General features: G+C 39.5%; 1 protein-coding gene across 1 annotated transcript in view; it reads left to right on the top strand.

The window, feature by feature from the left end:
- Nucleotides 1-25,786, top strand: part of ACSS1 (acyl-CoA synthetase short chain family member 1) — a 41,762-nt gene that overhangs the window by 6,673 nt on the left and 9,303 nt on the right. Inside the window, exons 2-8 of the mRNA XM_072988127.2 lie at nt 2,260-2,356; nt 6,274-6,473; nt 8,431-8,606; nt 10,936-11,088; nt 12,581-12,728; nt 17,136-17,273; nt 18,094-18,186. Coding sequence (XP_072844228.2) covers nt 2,260-2,356; nt 6,274-6,473; nt 8,431-8,606; nt 10,936-11,088; nt 12,581-12,728; nt 17,136-17,273; nt 18,094-18,186 — 1,005 coding nt within the window. The remainder of the gene's footprint in view (nt 1-2,259; nt 2,357-6,273; nt 6,474-8,430; nt 8,607-10,935; nt 11,089-12,580; nt 12,729-17,135; nt 17,274-18,093; nt 18,187-25,786) is intronic.

Genomic DNA, 25,786 nt, shown 5'->3' with positions numbered 1-25,786 from the left:
AAAGAAGGTTTTGTTGACACTTGGGATGTGGTGGCGCTGTGGGTTAAACCACAGAAGCCTCTGTGCTGCACGGTCAGAAGACCAGCAGCCATAAGATTGAATCCACACGACAGAGTGAGCTCCCGTCACTTGTCCCAGCTCCTGCCAACTTAGCAGTTCGAAAGCATGTAAATGTGAGTAGATAAATAGTACCACCACGGTGGGAAGGTAACGGCGTTCTGTGTCTAGTCGTGCTGTCTTCGGACAATCGCTGGCTCTATGGCTTGGAAACGGGGATGAACACCACGCCCTAGAGTCGGACACGACTGGACTAAATGTTAAGGGGAACCTTTACCTTTACCTTTACTTTGCTGACTAACTCACTTCGTCTGATTCTTTAGAGGTAGAATACAATCCATGAAATCTTATATCAGTCAAACTCATTACAGTAGGTCTAAATCCAATTGATAGTTCCAATTAGAGTAATCCAACTGAGGGTGTAATCAGGTGGTGCTACAGGATAGCATTGAATCATGCTGGAAGGCGTTGCTTCTTGGGTGCAATCTTCTTTAAAGTGACCCTTCCATGTATACGAGCTCTGGCCCTAATTGCTCCAGCCAACTCCAGAAAAATAGTAGCTCTGCTGTTGGAACCAAAAAGGTCCAAATTTGGCACAGAGCAGGACCAGACTGATTTGGGATTTTTTGTACATTGTGTAATTGCTAGAAAATAGCTCGAACCAAACCTGCCACAAGCACTCCAAAATGTGAGCTATATTGGCATCTGATTGTACCCTGAATCACTTACATAAGCTTTGACATATTGTTAAGCAGTTGATTTGGTGGCTGAAACCAGTAGTAAATTGCAGCTACATTAGGCTCATTGAATCAATGAACTGGCACAGGAGTTTCATGGCTCATGAAATCTCCACTGATTCAATTGGTGTATTTTAACAACTTGCTACTAAACTTTAGTCAGTGAGACTAGCAGTTGTATTTAGTCCTTAGTTTTTAAAGTGGCACAGGTTTCCTCATTGTTTTTGCTGTAGCAGACGAATACAGGTGTCCTTTTCAATTAAGGCAGCTTTGGATGTCAGTTGATCAGTATAATACATCCCTCCACATGATTGCATGCAGCTGGAATTCTGTATGCTATTTCAGGTATTTATGAAATGGGATATGGGCCACAAAAGCTTATGGTGCAATACATTCTTTGTACTTGAGGTGCCACAAGGCTCAATTGTTGCTTTTTTGCAGCAAGAGATTGTAAGCTGCCCAGAGAAGTGGCCTGACCACAGATGGGTGGGATAAACAATAAATCAATCAAGCAAACAAAATGGCTACTCCTGTAGAAATTATAGCCTTACATGCATCTCATATCTAATGAAGCATAGATCATATGCTACAACAGGATAGGATCCCAGCATGCTTAAAGGAGGCAATTGTAAGATCATTGTTGAAAAAGCCATCCTTGAATCCCACAGTGCTGAATAATTACTGAGGAGTCTCTAATATCCCATTCTAGGCAAAGTGCTGGACCAAGTTGTGGCTTCTCAGCTTCAGAGGTTCTTGGATGAGATGAATTCTCTAGATCATATTTCAATCTGGCTTCAGGCCTGATTATGGGAAGGAGACTGCTTTGATTGCCTTGGTGGATAACTTAAATTGGGAACTGTACAAGGAGAGTGTATTCCTGTTGGTTTTGTTGGACGTCAGCAGCTTTTCATACCAATGACCATGGCATCTTCCTGGCCCATCTCTCTAGGATGGGATTCGGATGCACTGTTTTACAGTGTCTCCGGTCCTTCCTGGAAGGGAGAACTCAGAAAGTGGCATTGGGGGATACCTGTTCAATACCCTGGCCACTTGCCTGTCAGGTTCTTCAGGCTTCGGTTCTATTTCCTGTTATTTAGTATCTACATGAAACCGTTGGGACAAGTTGACTGGAGTTTGGGGGTTCAGTGTCACCAGCGTGCAGATGACACCCAACTCTAACTCTCCTTGTCACTTAAATCTGAGGAAGGTGTTTCACCTCTGGATTGATGTCTGGTGTCAGTAATAAACTGGATGAGGGTGAATACACACACACACACACACACACACACACACACACACACACAATTTGTTGTCTTGACTGGGCTGTATAATTGCTTTCTTGGGGTGACTGAGTGGTGATTTTTATAATGCTTTAATGGTTCAAGATAATATGAAACCTTGCTCCTTTGGATCAGTGTCAAGCTAAAACACCTGCTTTCTTTTTTTTTTAAATTTTCCCATCCAGTTAACTGCCTGGATCGTCATGTGAAACAGTCTCCAGACAAAGTGGCTTTGATTTGGGAAAAAGATGAGCCTGGCACTGAAGAGAAAGTCACCTATAGGTACGGTATGTTCTGCCCATTCTGTTTCTTCAGTGTGTCCCATGAAGCACATAGGACAGATTTACTGCCCACTGAAAGGACTTCTGTACAAAATATTTTGCCTTCATTGGTGATTGATAGCGAATGTATAAAAGAGTCCAGTGTTCAGGAACAATAAATAAGATGGAAAACATTTTGGAACCATTCTGCTGAAAGAAATGTTTGCCACTTTAGGATTCTAATGGAAGGTCTGAAGGTAGTGTAACAGAAAGGGGGAATTGAAAACCATGAAACTGAACGTTTTGTGCCCTCTAATTTAGAGTAAGGCAGTGTTTCCTGAAAAGGGTATGTTCTTTATTATTTATAACCTTATTAAAAAACACTAACATTTAATGAACCAAGGTAATATAGAAATCCATTCACTGTTTTGAGGAGTTGAGGAAAAGTAGGATGTAATATTTGTGTATATCTGCAGATAAATTTGTTTTGGCAGCAAAGCAACGGGCAAATAAGACATGCTTGGATTGTTATCTTAACTTTTTATTAACCATACCCATGTATTGGAAAATAAGTACTATTTTCTTCCTTTTTACATTGACTGAGAAGGAGAAAAGGATAGAAGTGGGACACTTCTGTATGTACATGTGGCCAGTGTGTGGCATTATGTGGTGATTTATAGAAATACATAGTCAAAATATACATCTAAAATTTTATCACTTTATAGTTTCTGTTTCTAGGCAGGCTTTGACTGCCTAGGACTGGGTAAAACTCAGCCGACTGCAACTGAATCCCAGTCTCCACTGTGTGTTGATAGCATGTCTCCCCAAACCCTCTTACTGAGGATTATCTTCTTGGGTCACTTTTCAGGCATTCTAAAGTCAGACTGTTTTCAAAGATATTTGAAAAAGACTAAAGAAGCCTTGCCAAGAACACTGGCTTTGTTTCCTTTACCCCTGCCTTGTACAGGGAAAGGACAGGAGGAGTGAAGCTGGGCGGTGTCAAGAGGTTTGCAGGTGCCAGCTTAATTAGTGGGAAAAACCTGGAGGAACAAAATTGGATTCCTGGCTGAAGTGCCAGAGGGAAAAGCCCATCTGTAATATTAGAAGAGACTTCAGGTGTTTGCAGACAGAGTCTATCCAGAATCACAGTGTGGATTTCGAGCTAATAAATCCACCACTGAGATGGTATTCTCTCTCAGACAGTTGCAGGATAAATGTAGGGAACAACGACAGCCGCTTTTTGTGGCCTTCATAGATCTCACAAAGGCCTTTGATTTGGTTAGCAGGGATGGCCTTTTTAAAATACTTCCCAAGATTGGATGTCCAGCTCGACTCCTTACCATCATCATGAGAAAATGAAGGGCACTGTAGTTTTTGATGACTCAACATCAGATCCCTTTGAAATCCGATGCAGAGTAAAACATGGATGTGTCCTCGTGCCGATGCTGAAGCATGCCTTTGGTTCCGCAACAGAAGGTGTCTATCTCTGGACTAGATCAGATGGAAATCTCTTTAATCGCTCTAGATTGAGAGCAAAGACCAAAGTCCAGCTGAAATGCATGCGGGACTTCCTCTTTGCCAATGATGCAGCTGTTGTTGCCCATTATGTTGAAGACCTCCAACAACTCATGAATCTTTAGCAAGACCTGCCGAGACTTTGGATTACCAGTCAGCCTGAAGAAAGGCCAGGGTGTGGACTCACCTTACTCTATTACCATCTCCACACAAGAATTGGAGGTTCTTCATGACTTTGTGTACCTTGGATCAATGATCTCTGACATTCTCTCCCTAGATGTCAAGCTGGACAAATACATTGGCAAAGCAGCTACCACGTTTTCTGGACTTACAAAGAGAGTATGGCTTAATAAGAAGCTGATGACATATACCAAGATCCAGGTCTATAGAGCCTGTGTCCTGAGTATACTCCTGTACTGCAGTGAGTCCTGGACCTTTTGTGCATGGCAGAAGAGGAAGCTGAACATTCCATATGCGTTGTCTCCGACGCATTTTTGGTATCACTTGGCAGGACAAAGTTCCAAATAGAGTAGTCCTAGAACGAGCTGGAATTTTTAGCATGAATACATTACTGAAACAGCAACGTCTACGTTGGCTCTGGCATGTTGTAAGAATGGGCTGATGGTCGGATTCCAAAAGATCTCTTTGTGGAGAATTAGTGCAGGGAAATCACTCCAGAGGGAGACCACAGCTGGAAAACCTTGACATCTGAGTGTTCAGCCTGGAGGCAAGCGGTGCATCATGGCCTCTCCCAATTTGAAGGGCCTCTTGTCCAGCAGGCCAAGGCAAAGAGGCAGTCCCAAAACCAGCAAAATCAGGGAGTTGGACAGGGGACAGATTGTATTTGTCTTTAGTGTGGAAGGGATTGTCACTCTCGAATTGGTCTTCTCAGCCACGCAAGACGCTGTTCCAAGTCCTCTAGTGTAGCACAGATGATAATATGTCATAATGGCCTTCATTTGTATGCTGTCCTACCTATATCTTGCATGGCTTTTTTTGTTTGTTTCCTAACAGCAGATGGAGTAATAGTTTTGCATCTGCACTATAGCAGCACCTTTTTGCTGCACATTTAGCAGCACATTTTGCGGAAATAGGTTCATGTGATGCAGTGCCTCTCACAAAGAGCCTTTCTTTTAGTAAATAGATAACTAATATGTATTAGAGACAGAAAAAATTAGATCGGAAATTTCCTCCCTAATGTCTCATTTTCTATCAATGTAGAAACCAACTTGCGTAAACTAGTCTAAAGTGCTGCAGTCCAGAAATTCAGGTTTGTCTGCCTTTGGAAGCTTTGATGTTACAACCGTCTCTGTTAAGCAATTAGGTTAAATAATCAGAGTTGCATCAGTAAACTGTATGTACAATAAATTACTGTTCTCTAACTTGGTAGGATGCCATATATGCAGATCTTCGTATTGTACCCTGTTTCCCCAAAAATAAGACCTAACCTGAAAATAAGCCCTTGTATGATTTCTCAGGATGCTCATAATATAAGCCCTACCCCAAAAATAAGCCCCAGTTAAGTGAAACCCCGCCCTCCACTCTTGTGCAGCAACCAGAAGAAGATGACATGACTGTATTTGAATAAATGTATATAGTTGTACATGAAAAAAAATCCCCTGAAAATAAGCCCTAATGCATTTTTGGAGCAAAAATTAATGTAAGACCCTGTCTTATTTTTGGGGAAACACAGTATAGTTTTTGGCATTTAGAGTAAATAATGTCTTTTAAGAGCATTTCATTTCTTCATAAGGTCTCTGTTTTTAAGTGTTTTAAAATAGCAATTTTTGGTATTGTTATATGTTTTTCTGTTCTTTTCATTGTGCTTTAATTGTGTGTATATTGTTTTAAATGATTGTGAGCTGTCTTGAATCCCTTCATTGGGAGAAAGGCTGTTTGTTTGTTTGTTTAATCAATTGTAAAATTCTCAGTTTTTCAAGTGAAACTATTATCCTTGTAGGAGGAAACAGAATTAATTCCCACTTTCTTATTTTTTTTTAGTTCTTTACTAAGTCTTTACTTTTCTAACCTGGGTGTAGTATTACATATGAAAAGCACCAGAATAATTGCCTTGCAGAACAAATTTTTCACATAAACTAATGTAGAAAAATTTGGCATGTGATTAATCTAATGATAGATAAAACTTTATTATGGTCAAAAGACCAGCCACTTAATCTAATGTAGATGTGAAAGCAAACACACCCATATGATGAATATAGTTCATATAGGAACCATTGATATAAAGGAGAGTCAACTCCCCCCTTCTTTTAGAGATAAGGAGTAGTTTTTGTTGCTTTGTTTTACAGTAGTTTGTTTTTGTAGATGTAAAACTTTTCTACCAGAAACATTTGTATTTGTATTCAAAACAGTGAAACACACAAAAATGGCATGACAATGTTGTCATTGTTTTCTCCTGGGTTTCAGGGAACTTCTGGACATGACCTGCCGCCTTGCAAACACGTTAAAGAAAAATGGAATTAAAAAGGGGGACCGAGTCGCAATTTACATGCCAGTATCTCCACTGGCAGTGGCTGCCATGTTGGCTTGTGCTAGAATTGGTGCTGTCCACACAGTTGTCTTTGCTGGATTCAGTGCAGAATCCTTAGCAGGGCGGATCAATGACTGTAAGTAATTTTCAGAGGCTGGGAAAAAGTAGAGTGATAAATGATCCTTCCTAGTAAAGTAGGAATAGAGAGCCTTTGATCCTCTATGCACTTTGAAGTTCAACTACTAACAGTCCCAGCCACTATAGCCAATGGTAAGAGGTTATGGGAGTTGTAGTTTCAGAAGTCTGGAGGGCCAGATGTTCTCTGCCCCTGCTTTACAGAAACAAAGACACTGTTATCACAGGAACTCTTTAAATTAATCTATTTGTTTGTTTAACTTATATACCCTACAAGAGTTAAATACATACTGACTGAGTGGTTAACAGCCAATGCATATAAGCTATAAATAATACAATAATGAGTAGCAGTAATTAATAATGATAATAAACATACCAATACTGGTAATAAACATAAATGAACAATAAATGAACTCTCATTGCTCAAATAACCTGACATACGTAGGTAAATAAATTTAAATCACAGTTGGATGTCAAATGATATACATTAATAAAAGACAACTTTAAACAATTAAGTTTTAAGTAACTTCTTGAGAATTGGTTGGGAGAGTGCCTGGTGAACTCTACTGGTAATTTATTCCACAGATATGGGGCTGCAACTGGAAATACCTGGTAACTTTCTTGGTCTCCTCAAGTATTGCTGTTTTTAACAGTAATAAGTGCAAGGAGCAAGTTGAATGGGTACCTGTTTTATAAGAGAGACATTCCAGCAGAAACATTAACATATACAAAGGGGGAAAAACACAAATATTTCAGTAGCAAGTGCTAGAATAGAATGGTTCCCTGTTCTGATCATTAAGCCGAGGAATGTTTTATGCATACAGTATTAACTCCCATTACACGTGTGGGATATTCCACAGTTTGAAAAAGAATGTCTGGGCATTTTAACACCTTGGAACTATGCTGTGCAATGGACTGTGATCTAGTGAACCATGCTGAAAGCTCTTCCTCATAGCACCTAATGCAATACAGTTCTAATTTCTGAGATAAAGATAATTTATGTTTCTTTTCTTAAAATGCTCTTTGCACTTTTATGTTCATCCAAAGATTTCCTTGTTGTTGAGGGAGAGTTTCTGAACTACGTACTTTAAATTAACTTAGTCATTGATATTTGCATGGACTTTTCAGTGCCAGAACAACTCAAAGTAAACTATTAAAATGGGCTGATTATAATCTCAAGAGTGTAGACCAGAACAAGTACATCCACAAGTAAATCTATTTGGAAATTGGCAAGCTTATGGTCTTCTCACAACTGAACTTCCAAAGGAGAACTGTCTTGCCATAAATGTACAGTATATTTAATTTATTTGGAAACAGCTTGTTAACCAAGTAGGGGATGGCTTATACTCACCCATATTTGCGAGGGGATGACCCTGCTCTGGTAACTGGCTGCTTAAGAATTTATTTATTATTTAATTTAGGGTTTCTGTGTTGACGTTCAAGAAAATTCTTAGGGCATTTTTTCAAATTTAAAGCAGCTGCCAGTCATCTTCGTCATTTATTTAGCCATTTCTATGATTATGTCAGACACTGACCTTCATACAATAAAAATGTGTCGGAAAATCTTAGAGGATCTTAAAGACAGATACATTTTTATGGTATTGGCTTTTGTAGTATAGAACAACTATTCTAAGTCTTTTTTGTGCCATGGCCATAAACACAATATGAAAGAAATATAGGCTGAATTAAGTTGCATAACTAACCTTATAAGGTAGTGTGCAAAGAATTGTTTCCAGTCTGTGGCCCCTTCAGATGTGCCAGGGCTATAGAGCCTCCATTGATTTAGAAATCTTTTTCAAAAATGAATTTGCATTATGCTGTAACTGATAAACACAGCTGTGTCACTGTCAGTACTGCATTGGAGTTGCTGATCTGTAATATGTTAAGTGCTGATTATATCATTGGTCAAAAAACAATAGAGTGCAGCTGTTCAGCCCTCAAATGCTTTCTTTTGATAGCTGAATGCAAAGCAGTCATCACCTATAATGAGGGACTCAGGGGAGGACGGATCATTGAAATGAAGAAGACTGTGGATGAAGCTGTGAAGAACTGTCCAAGTGTCAAGTGTGTCTTTGTGGGTCAGAGAACTGCCAGCAAAATCCACATGAGCAGGCATGATATCCTTCTTGAAGAAGTATGTTCATGATGTTCACTGTACTTCTTTTAATCAGGTATTCTTACAGGGTTTGATAATACCTTATCTCAGTGGACAAAGTGATTTCTTCTGTATAGAACAAATAAATGTGTTGAATTTAGTTATATGATAACTTAGAGGCTGAGCCAAAACTTAGGATGTGATTCCCACATTAGGGCAGAGGTGGGCAGACCAGATTTTGAGAGAGTTATCATGTTGGCTGGGGAATCTGGGATCTGTAGTCCAAAAAAGTATGAGTTTTCTATAGTTGTATGGCAGTGGTTCCCAACCTTGGGTCTCCAGATGTCCTTGGACTAAAACTCCCAGAAGTCTTCACCACTAGCTTTGCTGGCCAGGATTTCTGGGAGTTGTAGTCCAAGAACATCTAGGGACTCAAGGTTGGGAACCACTGATATATGGGATCTACAAATCCTCAGGATGCTGATATCCTCTAACCCAGTGGTTACCAATATTGGGTAACCCAGGTATTCTGCAACTCCCAGAAGCTTTCACCACTAGTTGTGCTGGTTTGTGAGAGTTACAGTCCAAGAATAATTGGGTTACCCAAGGCGGGAACCACTGCTCTAACCCAAGATGTACTTTGACATAAAATTTTATGGGTTCAGGAATATTTTTTGTTTACCACAAATGAACAGAGATTGTGGTTTCTTGCAAAAACCACTCTTGGTTAATGCCAGCCCACAGTCTATGCAGTATTTATTTCAGCAGTATAATCTAGGGTGGGGTGAGTCTTCTTTTTTTTATGCTACTTATTGTTAAACAGTCTGAAATCACCAGGAAATTTATGAAGGGATCCAGATCTGTCTTCTGCTTTATAGCATGCCCAGACTAGCTTTGTATCCTCCCAATTTACTGCTGGAACAGAAGCAGAAAAGTACAAGATGCTTCAGGAAGCATCTTTCTGGTTAGTCCAATATTAACATTAAACTAACAGTATATCTTGTCTGTCCAGAATCACAGTGTGGATTTTGAGCTAATAGATCCACCACTGACATGGTATTCTCCCTCAAACAGCTGCAGGAGAAATGTAGGGAACAACAACAGCCACTCTTTGTGGCCTTCATAGATCTCACAAAGGCCTTTGATTTGGTTAGCAGGGAAAGTCTTTTCCCAAGATTGGATGTCCACCTCGACACCTTAACATCATCAGGTCCTTTCATGAGGAAATGAAGGGCACTGTAGTTTTTGATGACTCAAAATCAGATCCCTTTGACATCCGAAGACCTTCAACAAGTGCCAAGACTTTGGATTAACAATCAGCTTGAAGAAAACACAAGTCATGGGCCAGGGCATGGACTCACCTCCCTCTATTACCATCTCCACATAAGAATTGGAGGTTCTTCATGACTTTGTGTACCTTGGATCAATGATCTCTGACACTCTCTCCCTAAATGTCGAGCTGGACAAACGCATTGGCAATGCAGCTATCATGTTCTCTAGACTCACAAAGAGAGTATGGCTTAATAAAAGGTTAATGGCATACACCAAGATCCAGGTCGAGCCTGTGTCCTGAGTATACTCCTGTACTGCAGTGAGTCCTGGACCCTTTGTGCATGGCAGAAGAGGAAGCTGAACACGTTCCATATGCATTGTCTCCAACGCATTTTTCGTATCACCTGGCAGGACAAAGTTCCAAATAGAGTAGTCTTAGAACGAGCTGGAATTTTTAGCATGTATATGTTACTGAAATAGCAACGTCTGCGTTGGCTTGGACATGTCATGAGAATGGCTGGTGGTCGGATTCCAAAGGATCTCCTGTATGGAGAATTAGTGCCGGGAAAGCGCCCCAGAGGGAGACCACAGCTGCGATACAAGGATATCTGCAAGCGGGATCTGAAGGCCTTAGGAATGGACCTCAACACATGGGAAATGTTGACATCTGAGCATTCAGCTTGGAGGCAGGCGATACGTCATGGCCTCTCCCATTTTGATGAGACATTCATCCAGCAGGCCGAGGCAAACCCGAAACCAGCAGGATCAGGGAGCTGGACAGGGAATAGACTGTATTTGTCTTTAGTGTGGAAGGGATTGTCACTCTCAAATTGGCCTTCTCAGCCACACTAGATGCTGTTCCAAGTCCTCCATACAGAGCACATTACCATAGTCCCTCGAGACTGAAGGATGCCTAAATCTTATCTTGTCCAGATTGAGTATCAGAAAGCAGTACAATACTATTTGCAGCTGTTTCTGCACAGAAACAGGAAAGCAATTGCAGGAACCAAAACAGTACCTTAGGAACCCAGAATATTCCTTCAGCTCATATGAAACTACTCCTGGAAATGGCTCTATATTTGGTTTTAACTTTTAGGCCATGGCTAAAGAGGCTTCCATTTGCACTCCTGAGACCATGGACACGGAAGACATGCTGTTTATGCTTTATACCTCAGGGAGCACAGGGAAACCTAAAGGCATCGTTCACACGCAGGCTGGCTATCTCCTTTATGCTGCCTTAACGCACAAGGTATGTGGGCAAACATTTTTAGAGAAGCCCCCCCTTTTTTTTGCTTTACCATATTAACAGTAGTGGTGGAGTAAGCAAATCTATGTATCTGTCTAACTACGTATCTGTCTTAGCCAGGGTTTGGGTTTTTTGTTTGTTTATTTCTTTCGTTTTTTGCTTCTTTTTAGCAGGGCAGGGAAGAAATACTGCTGCATTTTGAATATAGAGTATGGAAAAAATTATCTGACTCCATCAGTTTGAGTTAAGATTATACACACATCAAAACTTCAGTTTAGTCCTATATCTTCCTTTGAGATAAATATTGATTTACTCCCTCATCTTGGTAATATTTTCTGTGGGATAAGGACAGTTCCCAGAGAAGGAGTTAAGAATCTTGTATTATTACATTTTCTAAGGAGCTGATTTAAAAGTAATTCCTTAGTCGTATTGTCTGCTCCTTGCATTTGGGAGTTGTCATAAATGCTTCGGGTGATAGGAGCCTCACCTGCTGGAGGTAGGTAGGTTAAAAAGGAATCTGTGTTTACTGTTTGGGCATCCATCTTTCTGAAATAATGAACAGCCACAGTTATCTCTCATACTGCTTACTATTTGAGAAACACAATCCTTGAAATTACTGGGTAAAACCCTGTTTCCTAACTTTTTGCCAGTATAACCTGGATCAGTCACCAGAAGCTTTGATTTAAAGTAATTAAAAGTTTCCCACCCCCTCCTTTTAGGTTCTGAGACTTCCTAGGATTCCCTTTTGCCTAGGGAGGGCCTTTGGGAGTATCAGGATGGTGGTGGTGATAGGAGCCTTTAAAAGTTAAAACAAATGCCACCAGGAAGAATGGGGCTGCTGGTAGCCAATCTACCAACAGTTTGTATTATTTTTATTAAAGGCTTCCACTGCCTGTCCTGAAACTTAGGAAGCTTTTAATTACCTTAAATTAAATGCTTCCAGCACCCGATCTGGGTTACACCGTACTGAGAGCCTGTCCACACTGACATATAGTTATGATATATGGTTCCCTGATAGTCCTGTTTAACCTGGAAAAATATCTTGTCTGTTTTTTCTGCTTAAAATGATCTACCCTTCCTATTTAAGAGATGGCCCATATCTTTCTGATACAGGGCCAGGGCATGCAATCTTTTGGGGACAATTCATTGAGATGCAAAAGAGCTCTTTTTTCTGCCTTCACAGAGAGCTATTTGAGTTCAAATAGATTGCATTGACAATAAGGACCTTTTAAGCACCTTCTGGACCACACCAAATTTCGCAGTTTGGACAGGCAAAATTATACCAACAGGATTTGGTCCATTGTGTTTTACACAAGTGGCAGCTGGCAGAAACCCTATAATTTTTTGGAAGTTTTTCACATATGATGGAAACCTTGATTGTTACATGAGTGTGCATTACATAATTCACCTCTGAAGGTTAGGGACCTGATAATCATAGCAATCTGCAATGAAGAAATGTACACCTACCCTAATGCACTTGCTGTTTATTTTGTAGCATGTATTTGATGTCAAACAAGATGACATATTTGGTTGTGTGGCTGATATTGGCTGGATCACAGGTCACAGCTATGTTGTATATGGACCACTCTGCAATGGAACCACCACCGTTCTCTTTGAAAGCACTCCAGTTTATCCTGATCCAGGTGACTTAACAGAAATTGAACATTTAATATATATAAACACAAGTGGCTGTAGTAAATAGCTATAGTCCTTTGTTAGAGTATGTGTTTTTGCTTGCAGAAGGTCTCAACTTTCATCTGCAGATAGGATATCTAGGTAAGGCAAGAAAAAGATTACTACCTGAAGTCCAGAGAAGTGCTGAGAGACTCCCAAAGCCCTTCACTAAATTTTAACTCTGTAAAATATTCTAAATAATAAATGATAAATAAATCTGAGCCTTCTTCCCTTTCCCAGGGGTACCTGTGCTTAGGGGGGGAAAGACAGATTAAAACTAACCAGTAGGTAGAATCAACAACAAATACTTTAAAAAGGGGCTGGCAGTTGGCTTAAATGTAAGAGTTAGGGGGTGATCATACAGGGAAATTGTAATTTGGACTACTTGTACAGCTGTCCAGTACAGTCTTTCTCTCAGCAATCCCACAACACGTGGGGAAATGCACTCCAGCCTGACCCTGATCTGTACCCAAACTGTTCCTTTTTGGTCCAGCTGCAGGATGTCTGCTTTTGATGGCTGGGCTGGAGCAATTCCCCAGTAAACAAAAGGGTGATTTTAAAGGAGATCACTCCTGTTAAAGTTACCCTTTCTAATCCAATCAGGCATGTACCTTTGCAGGCATCTGATTGCATCCTTGGTTCCCAGCTAGAATGCACCTGTTAAATCCGGGGCAGTTTGGTAAGTCAACTCTTATAGAAGTTCAGTTGATTTAGTGGGTCTCAGTACTGGATTTAGGCCTTCATGCATTAAAAATTTACAGGACAGAGATGTGAAATAGAAGTCCTCATTGCAGTGTTGTATATAATATTCACAAGTGTATGATGAGGCATACATTTACAGGAATGCATTGTCCCAAGTGACCATGTGTGACTTTCCAAAACTTTTATTTGGCTGTTCAACAGTGCTCTGATGACATGTTGCAAATTGCAAATGGACCGGTCATTTCTTGCTGCCTTAGTCACCATAATGGGCCATATGTATATCAAGTATTAACTTTGGTGGAATAGATGTTTCAACATAAATATATAGAATGTTATGATTTAACTCTTTCAGGAGTTTCGTATCAGGTAGAAATTGGTTCAGTCTCACGCCGGCATATGTTCAGTGAACCTGCAGGACAACAGGATGATAGTGAAGTTTGATCTTTGTTTGTTTGTTTGTTTGTTTGTTTATATATATATGTTACATTTTTTGCACATATAGACCTACAAAACTAAACAGAAAACACACAAAAAGGCAAAAACAATAAAAATAAAATAAAATAACAAAAACAAAACCCCATATATAGGCAGAGTGGAGGCATTTCCATACAGTATTATCCATTATATAAATCTGACTGCACCAACCTTGTTGCTCTTAAAGAGTTATTTCAAATATAATCCGTCCTAAGGTTATAATAATTCTAATAATTAATTCTTTTTTAAAAAATATTATTTCTTTTACATCCTTGGCTAACTGATTATATCTCAAAATATCAACGCTTTACCATCATGAGAGATCCATATTTCAACAAGGAAAAGAAAAAAAAAAACCAAACCAGAAGATATATTTATCTACCATCAGCTACTTAGTTATATTATAATTCATATCTCTATGTAAATACATTATGGTTAAATAATCTCCAATATTATCTTAACTCTAATTTACATCTATGCATACATCTATTTCATATCAGAATTTCACATGCCATCAATATTTCAGAAAATGGGGATATTATATAAATCTCACTTTATATATTTGATCATGTTACAATCCATACATATTTTGTTTCTCTAAATATATACCCTAGAATCAACAATTTCTAATGTTATATTCATAAACAAAACCACAAAATATATTTATCTAACATTGGCTGCTTAATCATATTATAATTCATATGTGCTTAATATCTCTATGTAAATGCATTGTGGGTGACTAATCTCCACTATTATGTTCAACTCTAGTTTAAATTTATGCATACCTGTATTTCATAACAGAATTTCACATGCCATCAATCTTTCAGAAAATGGGGGTATTATACATATCTCACCTTATTATATTTGATCATGTTACAATTCATACATACTTTGTTTCTCTAAATATATGCCTTAAAATCAACAATTCCTAGTGTTATATTCATCATAAACCTTTCAGATTGCATAGTTGGGAATTCTTAGTTGCCATTTGACTCCAAACATAGTCAAAATTGCTTACAGTATATAAATCACATCAATTTATGTATAGAGTGGTGCCTCGCATAACAAATGCACGGTTTAACGACAAATCCGCATAGCGGCACGTTTTTTGCAATTGCTTTTGTGATCGCATTGCGATGGTTAAATAGGCAAAACATCGCATTGCGATGATCGGTAAGCGTTTCGCTTACCGATCTTCGCATTGGGATGTTTTAGAAACAGCTGATTGGCGGTTCCAAAATGGCCGCCCGCAGCGTTTTCGCGTCGATTCCTCGCTTACCGAGGCGACGAAAGTGGCGGCCCTATGGAGGATTCCCGCTTACCGGCGAGTTTATCCCCCATAGGAATGCATGGGGTTTTTATTTCTATATAGCGAGATTTCTGGATAGCGACAATTTATCCAGAACGGATTATCGTCACTATGCGGGTCACCACTGTATCTGTGTGCCTCTCAATCTGTAATTTTGTTGTTATATTCATCAATTAACATTTCCCCTTTTATTTATAACATTATAAACTTAAAATTAGATTGCCTCCTTTTTACTGGTTTGAAAATGCCACCTGTGGAACCCTATTAGGCTATTTTCTCTCTGATTTGGTGGATTTGGTGGATTTTTCCCATCCATCATGTTTTGCCTTTGAAGCCAAGCAATATCTGGATTGTAATCAGTATTTCGTTTCCCTTTCAGCCTTGCCTTTCCACTTCCCTGTTTTACATATTCACCCATTGGATTAGAACGCATCCCTTTTTCACCCACCTGGTCCTCTCTCACACAGTACAAATCAATTTTCCTGATCTCCTTTTTGGGGGTTTCACCCTGCTTTCTAAGAACAAATAAAGTCCCTCTCTCTTGTGCTGCTTCCATTTCAATATGCTGGTCTATTTCCCTTCCAGTGCGCTAGTCTGATGAAAACTCCCAATGCTCTGCTGTTTTGTTCATGTCTGAAAGCAATGTCTGAAGTTCAAAGAACTGGATTGTAAAATAGTTCAGAAGGTTCATTTGCATGTTCTGAAAAGCATTCATTAAATCTTCTGTTGAAACTATCTTTGTTGAAAGTTCGATAGGCAAGGATGCTTTCTAATTTCAAGATATACACCTCACTTGAAGAAACATTTCCTATTGTGAAGAGAATATCCACCAAAACAGCTTGTTTACTTCTTCCAGCTGAGAATCATAAAGCACTTAAGTAATAAAAGTCACATCCTCAGCAGAGCTGATGTTTTATTATGCTAAACCAGACTCCAACTTTCACCAGATAGCTTCAATAGTAGATTCAGTCATAATAAAACTGCCATTAGGTTAAAATCCACCTCTTGCAGCATCTCGCCTCCTTAAACCTCTTTTTTTCCTATTATAAAAGTCTATAAGAAAAGCTGGGATTTATTCCAACCATCCGAGGACAGAGGATAAAAGGAAAAAGTCTGCATCTCTGTCTTTATCAGTTTCTAGTTTCTGTTTCTGTTCAGGTGTGATGCAGTAATAAATCACTGATATGTCTGGGTTTAAAGCTTGTTTGCCGCTTCCAAGATTACACTATCTTCTTTGACATCAACCACTTAAGTTTATTTTGTACTTATAAAAGCGATGTTGAAATCAATTAGTCCCTGTTCATGCAGTCATTCGTAAATTTTCTTGCTTCCCTCCTGCCCACGGAGCTTCACAGCTGAGACAACATTATAAAATGGTGTCGGCGGAATCCTCTGTCTGGAGAAAGGATGACCTGAAGGGTGGTTGCCTTCCAGCCCCCCAGGAAATCTCCGCTCTCCTGAGACTTAGGGTGGGCCCCTCCTGGCCCTCCCTGCCCCCCAATTTCTTGGGGAGAGCCTGGATTCACGGCAAGCAGCAGAATTCTGGAGAGCCCAGATTTCTTGCTACCTCGCTGTTTGTAGCTCTGCCCCTTTGTCAGTGAAGACTGATCTTAACTGTTGAGGTAGCATGATTCACATTTGCTTGCTATCCAGTTACCATTGTGCCACATATTTAAGGAATACAAGTGACATACCAAATGGAACTGTTTTGGGAAAATAAAAGACTGCTGTCTTTCTAGCATTATTACAGAACTGCTGTTCAGTTCTAAAATTTGGTCCAGCATATATTGTAAGATGGACTGTATTGATCAGATGGGTGACACACCATACAATAATGAGTGTTCATAGATTTCATAATACATGTTTAAGACAACTGTTTTGGATTTTGCAGGTCGCTATTGGGAAACTGTCCAAAGATTAAAAATTAATCAATTTTATTGTGCCCCTACTGCATTACGTCTGTTGCTGAAATATGGAGATGAATATGTGAAGAAATATAACAGATCTTCCCTAACTACCCTTGGATCAGGTGAAGATAAACATCTTAAACTTTATTTCTTTTTAACACTAGCAGTTCTGGAGATTTTCTGTGACTGCAGAATTTCTCTAGAAGGATAAGAAGACTGTGGTCTGAACAGGAGGATGCCTTATAACTCAGTGTTGGCATAAGACACAGTCCTGCTTGGATCCTGGGATGCCAGTACCAAGCACTATATTTAGTTTGAAAGGAAAGGGATCTGAAAAATCTTGGCCCTAGAACTGAAATTCTTGGCACTGACACTATTTGTTCTTTCTAAAAACTTCTACGGATGTTAGCCTGTGCTTTACTTGAAAACTTACAGGTTTTTGTTTTGTTTGCAATTTTATTAAATTTATTAGACTGCATTCTGGGGCCAAACAGTTGTACTTCTTGAGCCTTCCCTGACTTTTTATTTTCATCCTTTCAGATCATGGGCTGATTTCAAACAAGGCTTTAATCATGCAGTTGCCCTATTTTATCTGCAGAATTTCACTGGAGGTGCATGTGTTAACATCTTCGGCTTATAACCTTCCCCTGTTTTCCCAACATTTCTTCCATTTTAAAAAATACCAAGAAATCAGTTAATTGGGAGAACAGAGGATAACTGCATAACATCTTCTGTTAGCTGTTAGCACTGGGAGCCATTTATCTGGAAGTGCCTCTGTTCTCAATGGAAAGAGTGAACATTGTCAACTCATGCTCTCCCTCGCTCTTCTTTCTTCTAGACTAAATGTGTGCAATTATTCCCCGTGTAAATGAATTTGTTGACCTGTCATAAAATATGTTCACCAGAAATCACCAACATTCCTTTTATTATTTTGGATTTTAGTGGGAGAACCAATAAACCATGAAGCTTGGCAGTGGTTCTACAATGTGGTAGGAGATGGAAGGTGTACCCTTGTGGACACTTGGTGGCAAACAGGTAAAATAAAGGCAATGAGTGGGAAATTCTCGCTAAGAAATCAAAATGGAGTGTCTTGCTTGCCTGCTTCTTCTGGGCTAATTGCTGACCCCTTGGTCCCAGTGGTTAAGCTTGCAGCCCATGTTGCACACTTGGTGGCTATATCACTTGCTTCTCCAAGACCAGTTACTAAAGAAGCGTACACAGCTCTGCCTGTCTTAAAATAACTGTTAAGTGGCTGCCAATTTATGGTGACTCTTCGAATTTATGAGCTCTAAAAGATCCTGTCATTAAGGTCCTGAAGACTCTTGTTGAATAAATCCATTTCATATTCAATATTCCTCTTTTCCTTGGACTGTACTACAAGTCTTAAATGTATGCTATCTTTGATTATGCTGTAGGTTTAAAGCAAATGTTGGTCTTCTGTAGTTCTGTCCTCTACTCCACCCTGAGAAAGGACTCTAGGGGAATTTAATTCTAAAGAGATTTGTTGCCAGATTCAACATCATTTCCAAAAATTTAACAACCAGTATAGTTACTGACATGGTTTAGCAGTATGTAAATATAGTACAGAAGTCAAACTATTGACAGTTGAATCCTTTCATCTACTGTCACAGTTTTGTGAAACCTGGATTTACCAATATATATTTTTTGCTATTTTTTGTTTCTTGCATCTGTTGAATATAGCTCTTGAATCAAGGTCCTTTAAATAAAACAATTGTGTAGGACTAGTTATATTTCATTGTACCAGTACAGTGCACAATTTTTCAAGTTATGAAGGGAGCAATCACCACTTAAAAATACTGTCTTTCGAAACAGTTTTCCCAGATTGTGTGTTGTACATGTAATTCATTGCATATAGCTTTTGATTCTAAATCCTTAAAAAATTAGCAACTAAAATTGTGTCTTTTTTATGCCATCAAGTCAATTCTGATTTATGACAAACCATTTTAGTTTTATAGGTATAGAGTGGCTTAACAATACAGTAGGACCCCCATATCCATGGGACATTGGTTCCAAGGCCATGCCTCATGGATGCTGAAAACCGTGGATAATACAGTAGCAAATGCAATACATAACATGGTGAAAGGGGAAAAAAAGAGACCATGCTATGTATTCTTCAACAACAATTCATAACTCTGGCTCCCTCCGGTGGCCATTTCTGATAATAAAATGTGAAAAAAACTGGGTTTTTTTCTTTTAAATTTTCAATATTTTCAGACTGTAGATAAATGAAACTGCAGATACTGTGTAGATATGGGGGTCCTGGTGTATATCAGTATAGCACAAAAGTTGTTTAAAACTGTCTACTGATGTTATGTTACAATCTTATAGATTCTGAGGGGAGGGGTGAACTGCAAAGGGAAATTGTTTTAGTTGTAGTGCAGACTAGTGGGAGGGAAAAGAGGAAGTGTTTACTTCTGGCACACTTTCTGGTTAAGGTATTTTAAAATGCTGTAAATAAATGAGGAAAATGCACATTCCGAACTTTTCCGTCACTATATAACACAGAGGTAAAAGACACAAGAGGTATGAAAAATTTTAAAGGTGACCATTCCTGCTTCCTTCTACCTAAAACAATCTTGTCCCTCCTCTTCCTAGACCTAAACAGCACCACAAAACTTCTATTGCAGGAGCAGTCATGCTGGGTACATATTGTAATATTTTGTTTCAGGTTTTATTTCCATAATTACAACATTGCTCTATTTGGATGTGTAAACTAATTACTTGAAAACAGAATGATTTTTCCATAACTACTGTTGCCTGAAAACAGAAATCATAATCTCTTGCAAGCTGATTATTCAATTTAAACATAACTACCAATTCTTTTCAGAGTTATTATTTCCTCTGGCTACAAATGGTAATGATAACAGTCATTCACACAGACAGTTGATTGGGATACAGGATGTGAATTGATTTGCTATACTGTTAGCTCAATTGCACTTCTCACAATCAATTTAAAAATAGCACATTAATTGCTGTTTATCCTCTCTGGAACATGGCTCTCTGAAGCAGCAGTATGCCACAAGATAATCAACTTGAACAGGCATAAAGATTAGCAAATCAGGCTTTACGAATCCATTTGAAAGCATTTGGATGAGTGGATAAGTGAGAGGGCGATTATGAGAGAGTGAGTGAGCAAGAGTATGTGTGTGATTGAGGGGGGGAGAGAGCGAGAGAGAACGGGAAGGTGAATAGTTTATCATGCAAATCTGAAATGTTAATATATCACAAAAGCATCATCAGGTTCTGTGACAATGTATTTTCCACTGTCATGGTCCCAAGAAACCTTAAACCTATGGAATATAGTGTAGTACTTTCAAATTCATATTTATTCCCATAATTCCAAAGTCTACTATGTTATACTGATATGATATGCTACAGTGATTTGTCCTATGTATTGTGCCTTATATCAGATTGGACTGTTGTTCTTACAGTACTATTTACTATGTCATTTTTTGTCCAGTCTCAGATGGAGGTGGTTCCCGTAAGCTCCTACCTGATCCTTTCACTTGAGATATCAGAGACAGAGCTGTCGACCTTCTGTTTGCAAAGGGTGTACTCAACTACTAACTAACATTTCCTTCTAAAAAGGAGGACCTAAAATGGGGTGGACAACTGTAGAGGCCTGGAGGCTGACCCTTGCCATAGTTTTGGAGCCCCAAGAGTTGTCTTTGGATCTAGGAGAGACCTTCTTTCAAAATCAGGAACTGGGAGTGAATTTTACTTGTTTAAAAAAAATGCTCACCCAAGGCCTTTAAAAAAAAATTAGAATGTGGAAAAACCAATGTTGCAGCCTCTCCAGAGGGCATTAAAGGCTTTTTAAAGGTGGGAAGAACATACTCTGATTTTGGTACCATAACCATGAAGTTTCTCTCATAGGTTACCATCAGCCTTCCCAGTTAAAATCTACTGAAGGGCTTCTGAGCATGAAGTTGATTTTAGTAGCAAGGTGGCTTGTGCTGGGTCAGGTGATTTTGCACATGTAATCAGCAAACAAACTCCAGGACAGTAAATCTGTGCCAAGAAAATTGTGTGGAAAATGTCTTCACTATCGGGTGCTGATTGGAACTTGAATATTCAAGCACCACTGGCACCTAGTATAATTAACACAGCACATTTCAGGCATTCAGATGACTTCCTGATAGCTCAAGGTCAACTCACACAAATTACAGCTTACATTCTCTTAGTTTTTTCTTATTCTGAAGTAAGTAGTATGGGGGCCTAAGCTACAGCACGATATCAGGATGTGGGAAGGAAAATTGTAATCCAATCATGTCTGAACGTGGCTCTCTTTGTGCAGGAATTTTGTATTAATTGTTGAATGGGGCAGCATCAGTTTCTGGAAGAGATCACAGCTGAGAGAAAAGAACAGTTGAATGGTGAACTCCTAACCTAGTGAATTGGCCAGGGGAAGGAAACCACAGCATGTGAGGAGCTTCATACAGAGCCCCCCAACTCAGTTCAGGCCCATCTCTCCTCCCAACCTGGATTAGGGCCCCACACATTTCAAAGTGAAGAAAAAGAGGTGTGTATTTATCACAAGCTTGGGCAACTGCAAAGAGCTATGTTTGAACTTTTAAAGAATATACCCATGACCCCAACTCTGTTTTTTTCTTACAAAAAGGAGAGGGTTTTTTTAAAAACTGAAGAAGCCCCTTGTACCTTTTAGTGACTTTTTTAGAAAGTTGGCGGTGTGGGGCCTCCTCAAAACATAGCAACATTGTCCCTTAGACTGAGCACCAGGGAACAATATGAGTTGAGTAAGAATTTTTTTTAAAAAATGAAAGCGGGTGCTGGAGCCCCAAGGGTTGTTGGGAATGACATATGGATCCCTGGGAGGGGATCCATGTGGCATGATCTGTATACTTTCTATCCTTAATCTGAGATAATTTGTAGCTTCTCCTTTTATGATCCTAAAAGTAACCTGTGAAATTAGCAAATTCTTCTATATCTATTGCTGGCCCAAGACCATGAAGTAACATTTTGGCTGAGGTGATATGTGAGATTTAGGGGTTAGCTACACATTATATAAAAAAAATGGTTGCTAATCATGACCTGCAGAGAGTTCAGGGTGCCTAACTGAATGGATACTACTCAGCAGCAAATGAGGGCACAGCAAAGTTAGCAAGAGTTGATACATTTCACTGTCCAACATCATATGAATTGCTACAGATTCCTCACACCTACAAAAATGCTTAATAGTAAGTAATACTGGCAAAATTCAAATCTAGTTTGGAAATTTGTGGGTCTATTTTTATATAGCTATTTATTTAATATATTCCCCCCTTTCTATCAACAAAGAGACCCAAAGCAGCTTAAAAGAAATTTAAAAACAAATATTAAAACAACTAAAAATACAAGAAATTATAATATTAAAAATGGTTATTCATTAAAAAGTATTGAATGAAACTTTTGAAAAATAACTTATGAAGACAACTAGAGAGCAGCTGGAGGAAAGCTCCCTCAGCTGCAACCTGGCTGCAGTCAAGAAGATGTGTGGCAAATATTGTAATTTACTTAAGATGACAAAAAGAGGATATAACACTGAATTGGTGAATGAGGTCTCTAACCGACAGGTGGAACTCTATCAAGTTGTCCACAGCCTTAAAATGCTGGACAGATGCAAATATTTCAACCAACTATAGACAATTGCAGCTGACTGGCAGCCCATTTCAGAACCAAGATTGAATACATCCATCAGGACCTCCTTATTTAGTCCAATAGATTGACATGTCCAGTGCACCATCTGGTCAGGGCTTATTGGATCAGTTTCAGTTAATAAGGCAAGGCACTTGCATACTGTAAAGCTACTACCTCTTTTTTAGATCCTTATCCATCTTGCCTATTAAAATCTTCCAAGAATACAATTGTAGAATGGGCCACCCATGTCATCAATACATCTCTTCAGGAACTCCATACACCTTCTTGTTTAAAAGAAAATATAGTAAGACCCATTCTTAAGAAAACTAATTTGGCAATGGATGATCTAAACAACTACAGACCTACTGAAAATATTTTGGTTTTTGGCAAGTTAATCAAGAGGGTGGTGACTGGTTAGTTGTGGGTGTTCTTGGAAGACACTGATAGTCTGGATCCACATCAGTCGTGGTTTAGGCCACAGCATGGTACTGAAATAGCATTGGTCACCCTGCAAGACAATCCCCTGAGAGAGGCAGACGGGGAGTGTAACCCTGTTGGTCCTCCTGGATCTTTCTGTAGCCTTTGATACCATCAATCATGGTATCCTCATGAGAAGGCTATCAAGTTTAGGGAATAGAGGCTCCATTCCCTGCTGGTTCTGGTCCTTCCTTGATGGCCAGTCCCAGATGGTACAGCTTGTTGATGCCATCTCCACCCCTTGGGACCTCTGCTGTGGAGTTCCACAAGGTTGGCCATGCCCCCAGTGCTCTTTTACACATATATGAAGCTGCTGGAAGAAGTCCTGCAGAGATTTGGGGTTCTCTTTAACTAGTATGCTGATGACATGCAGCTCTACCTCCTTTGGTAGAGGATTCTGTACAAGGGCTTCAGTGCTGCCTAGTGTTGACAATGAACTGGATGAGGGCCAACAAACTGAAACTGAATCCAGATAAGATGGAAATTCTGTTGTTAGGAGGATCATTGGACTGGTTAGAGGGAAGTTTACCTGTCCTTATGGGGTTATTCTTCCCCTGAAGGATTGGATCTGTAGGTTTATGGTACTCCTGGGCCTGGCATTCTCTATGGGGGCTCAAATATTGGCCCTGGCCGGGAGTGCCTTCTATCAACTATGGTTGATTGCCCAGTTGCACCCCCTACCTGGATAAGAAATGCTTAATAACAGTGGTCCATGCAAAAATGTGATGGCCAGACTGATTTCTGGGACTAATAAATTCAGTCATATATTCCCGGTCTTGGCTTCATTGGTTTCCTGTCAGTTTCCGTGTTTAATTCAAGATGCTGGTTATGACCTAGGTAAAGGTAAAGGTAAAGATTCCCCTTGACAATTTTTGTCCAGTCGTGTTCGACTCTAGGGGGCGGTGCTCATCCCCGTTTCCAAGCCATAGAGCCAGCGTTTGTCCGAAGGCAATCTTCCGTGGTCACATGGCCAGTGCGACTTAGACACGGAACGCTGTTACCTTCCCACCGAAGTGGTCCCTATTTATCTACTTGCATTTGCATGCTTTCGAACTGCTAGGTTGGCGGGAGCTGGGACAAGCGACGGGCGCTCACTCCGTCGCGTGGATTCGATCTTACGACTGCTTGGTCTTCTGACCCTGCAGCACAGGCTTCTGCAATTTAGCCCACAGCACCACCACGTCCCTTGGTTATGACCTATAAAGCCCTTAATGGCTTAGGACCCTGATGCTCATTGGAATGTCTCTCCCACAAAACAGCTACCCATCCCACCTGCTCTTCACAATCCTTACGTTAAAAATTTTAACACCTAGTGAGGCAAAAAGAGCTAGCACCAGGAACCGTGCTTTCTCAGTCGTGACCTTCTCTATGGAAAAAGCTTCCTATAGAAATCAGCTACCCCTTCACCTGCTCCTCTCAATTCATGTTGTTAAAAGTGGCCACAGTGAGGGAGATAAAAATGTGACAACAAGGAACTGAGCTTTTTCAGTGTTGGCCCCATTCCTTGGAATAAGTTTCCAACTGAGATACGCTAGTCTTATTCCTTCTGATAATCAGGAAATTGGTGAAAACAGAATTATACAAAGCTGCCTTAAATAACTTATCCTCCAGATGCTGTTGATATAATTTTTTTATTTTCTCGTTTTTCCTTTATTTTTATTTTTTTGTATGAATGTTAGATCTATATTGGTGAATCACCATACTGAATGTGAGGTCATGTGGGATTCTAAGTTTTAATCTGTAAACTGCCCAGAGTAGTGTTTCAACTAAAGGGGCAGTATATAAATCAAACTCAATAAATAAATTAATTAAAAACACATTCAATCTAAAAGACAAATGGTGTCATTCCCTCATTAAAATCCCTTCCTTAGCAGTGATTTACTCAGCAGAAACCTACCTTTAGAAACCGATTTATTGTTCTATCATATACATGCACCAAACCTATGTTGCCTACCTAACGAACACCAATATTTTTAGCAAACCCTGAGTAGATGTTGAAATCTATATCTCTGCCAACAGGGTCTGTACAATTGATTATCTAATTTCTGCCACTTGACCCTGTGAGGCATTCTTCCGTTTGCTGCGGGTAGTTCTTCCACAGCTCCAAATGGCAGTGCTTTAGCTGCTGGTGTTTGCATGACAACTGTTTGCTTCTCAACCACTTCTGTAAACCATAGAGAACATGAAAAAAGTGAATCAGAGAGCAGACACTTAAAAAATATGTATTAACTGTGAACATTTATCTTAAGATATATGTAAAAATATGAGTTGTTTGTTTGTAGAACATGCATGCTAGGGACAAATATTTAGGAGCAATTATGGATTTGCTGCACATGTCTTGAATGTATCTCTTCTCCTTGCATAAAATAGGCATGTGGTATGTTGTCTTATGGCATATGAGATATTGCTCTGGTTCCTCTCTGGTGAAAAAAGAACTAGGTTCTTCTACTTCCCAAGACTTCTAAGGACAAACAAGATAAAGAAGCTAATGTCTCAAAAT

The sequence above is a fragment of the Pogona vitticeps genome, chromosome 1 (assembly GCF_051106095.1).
Source record: "Pogona vitticeps strain Pit_001003342236 chromosome 1, PviZW2.1, whole genome shotgun sequence".
Lineage (NCBI taxonomy): Eukaryota > Metazoa > Chordata > Lepidosauria > Squamata > Agamidae > Pogona > Pogona vitticeps.
Note: the sequence above shows the minus strand (reverse complement) of the source record. Positions and strands in the feature narration are given on the sequence as shown.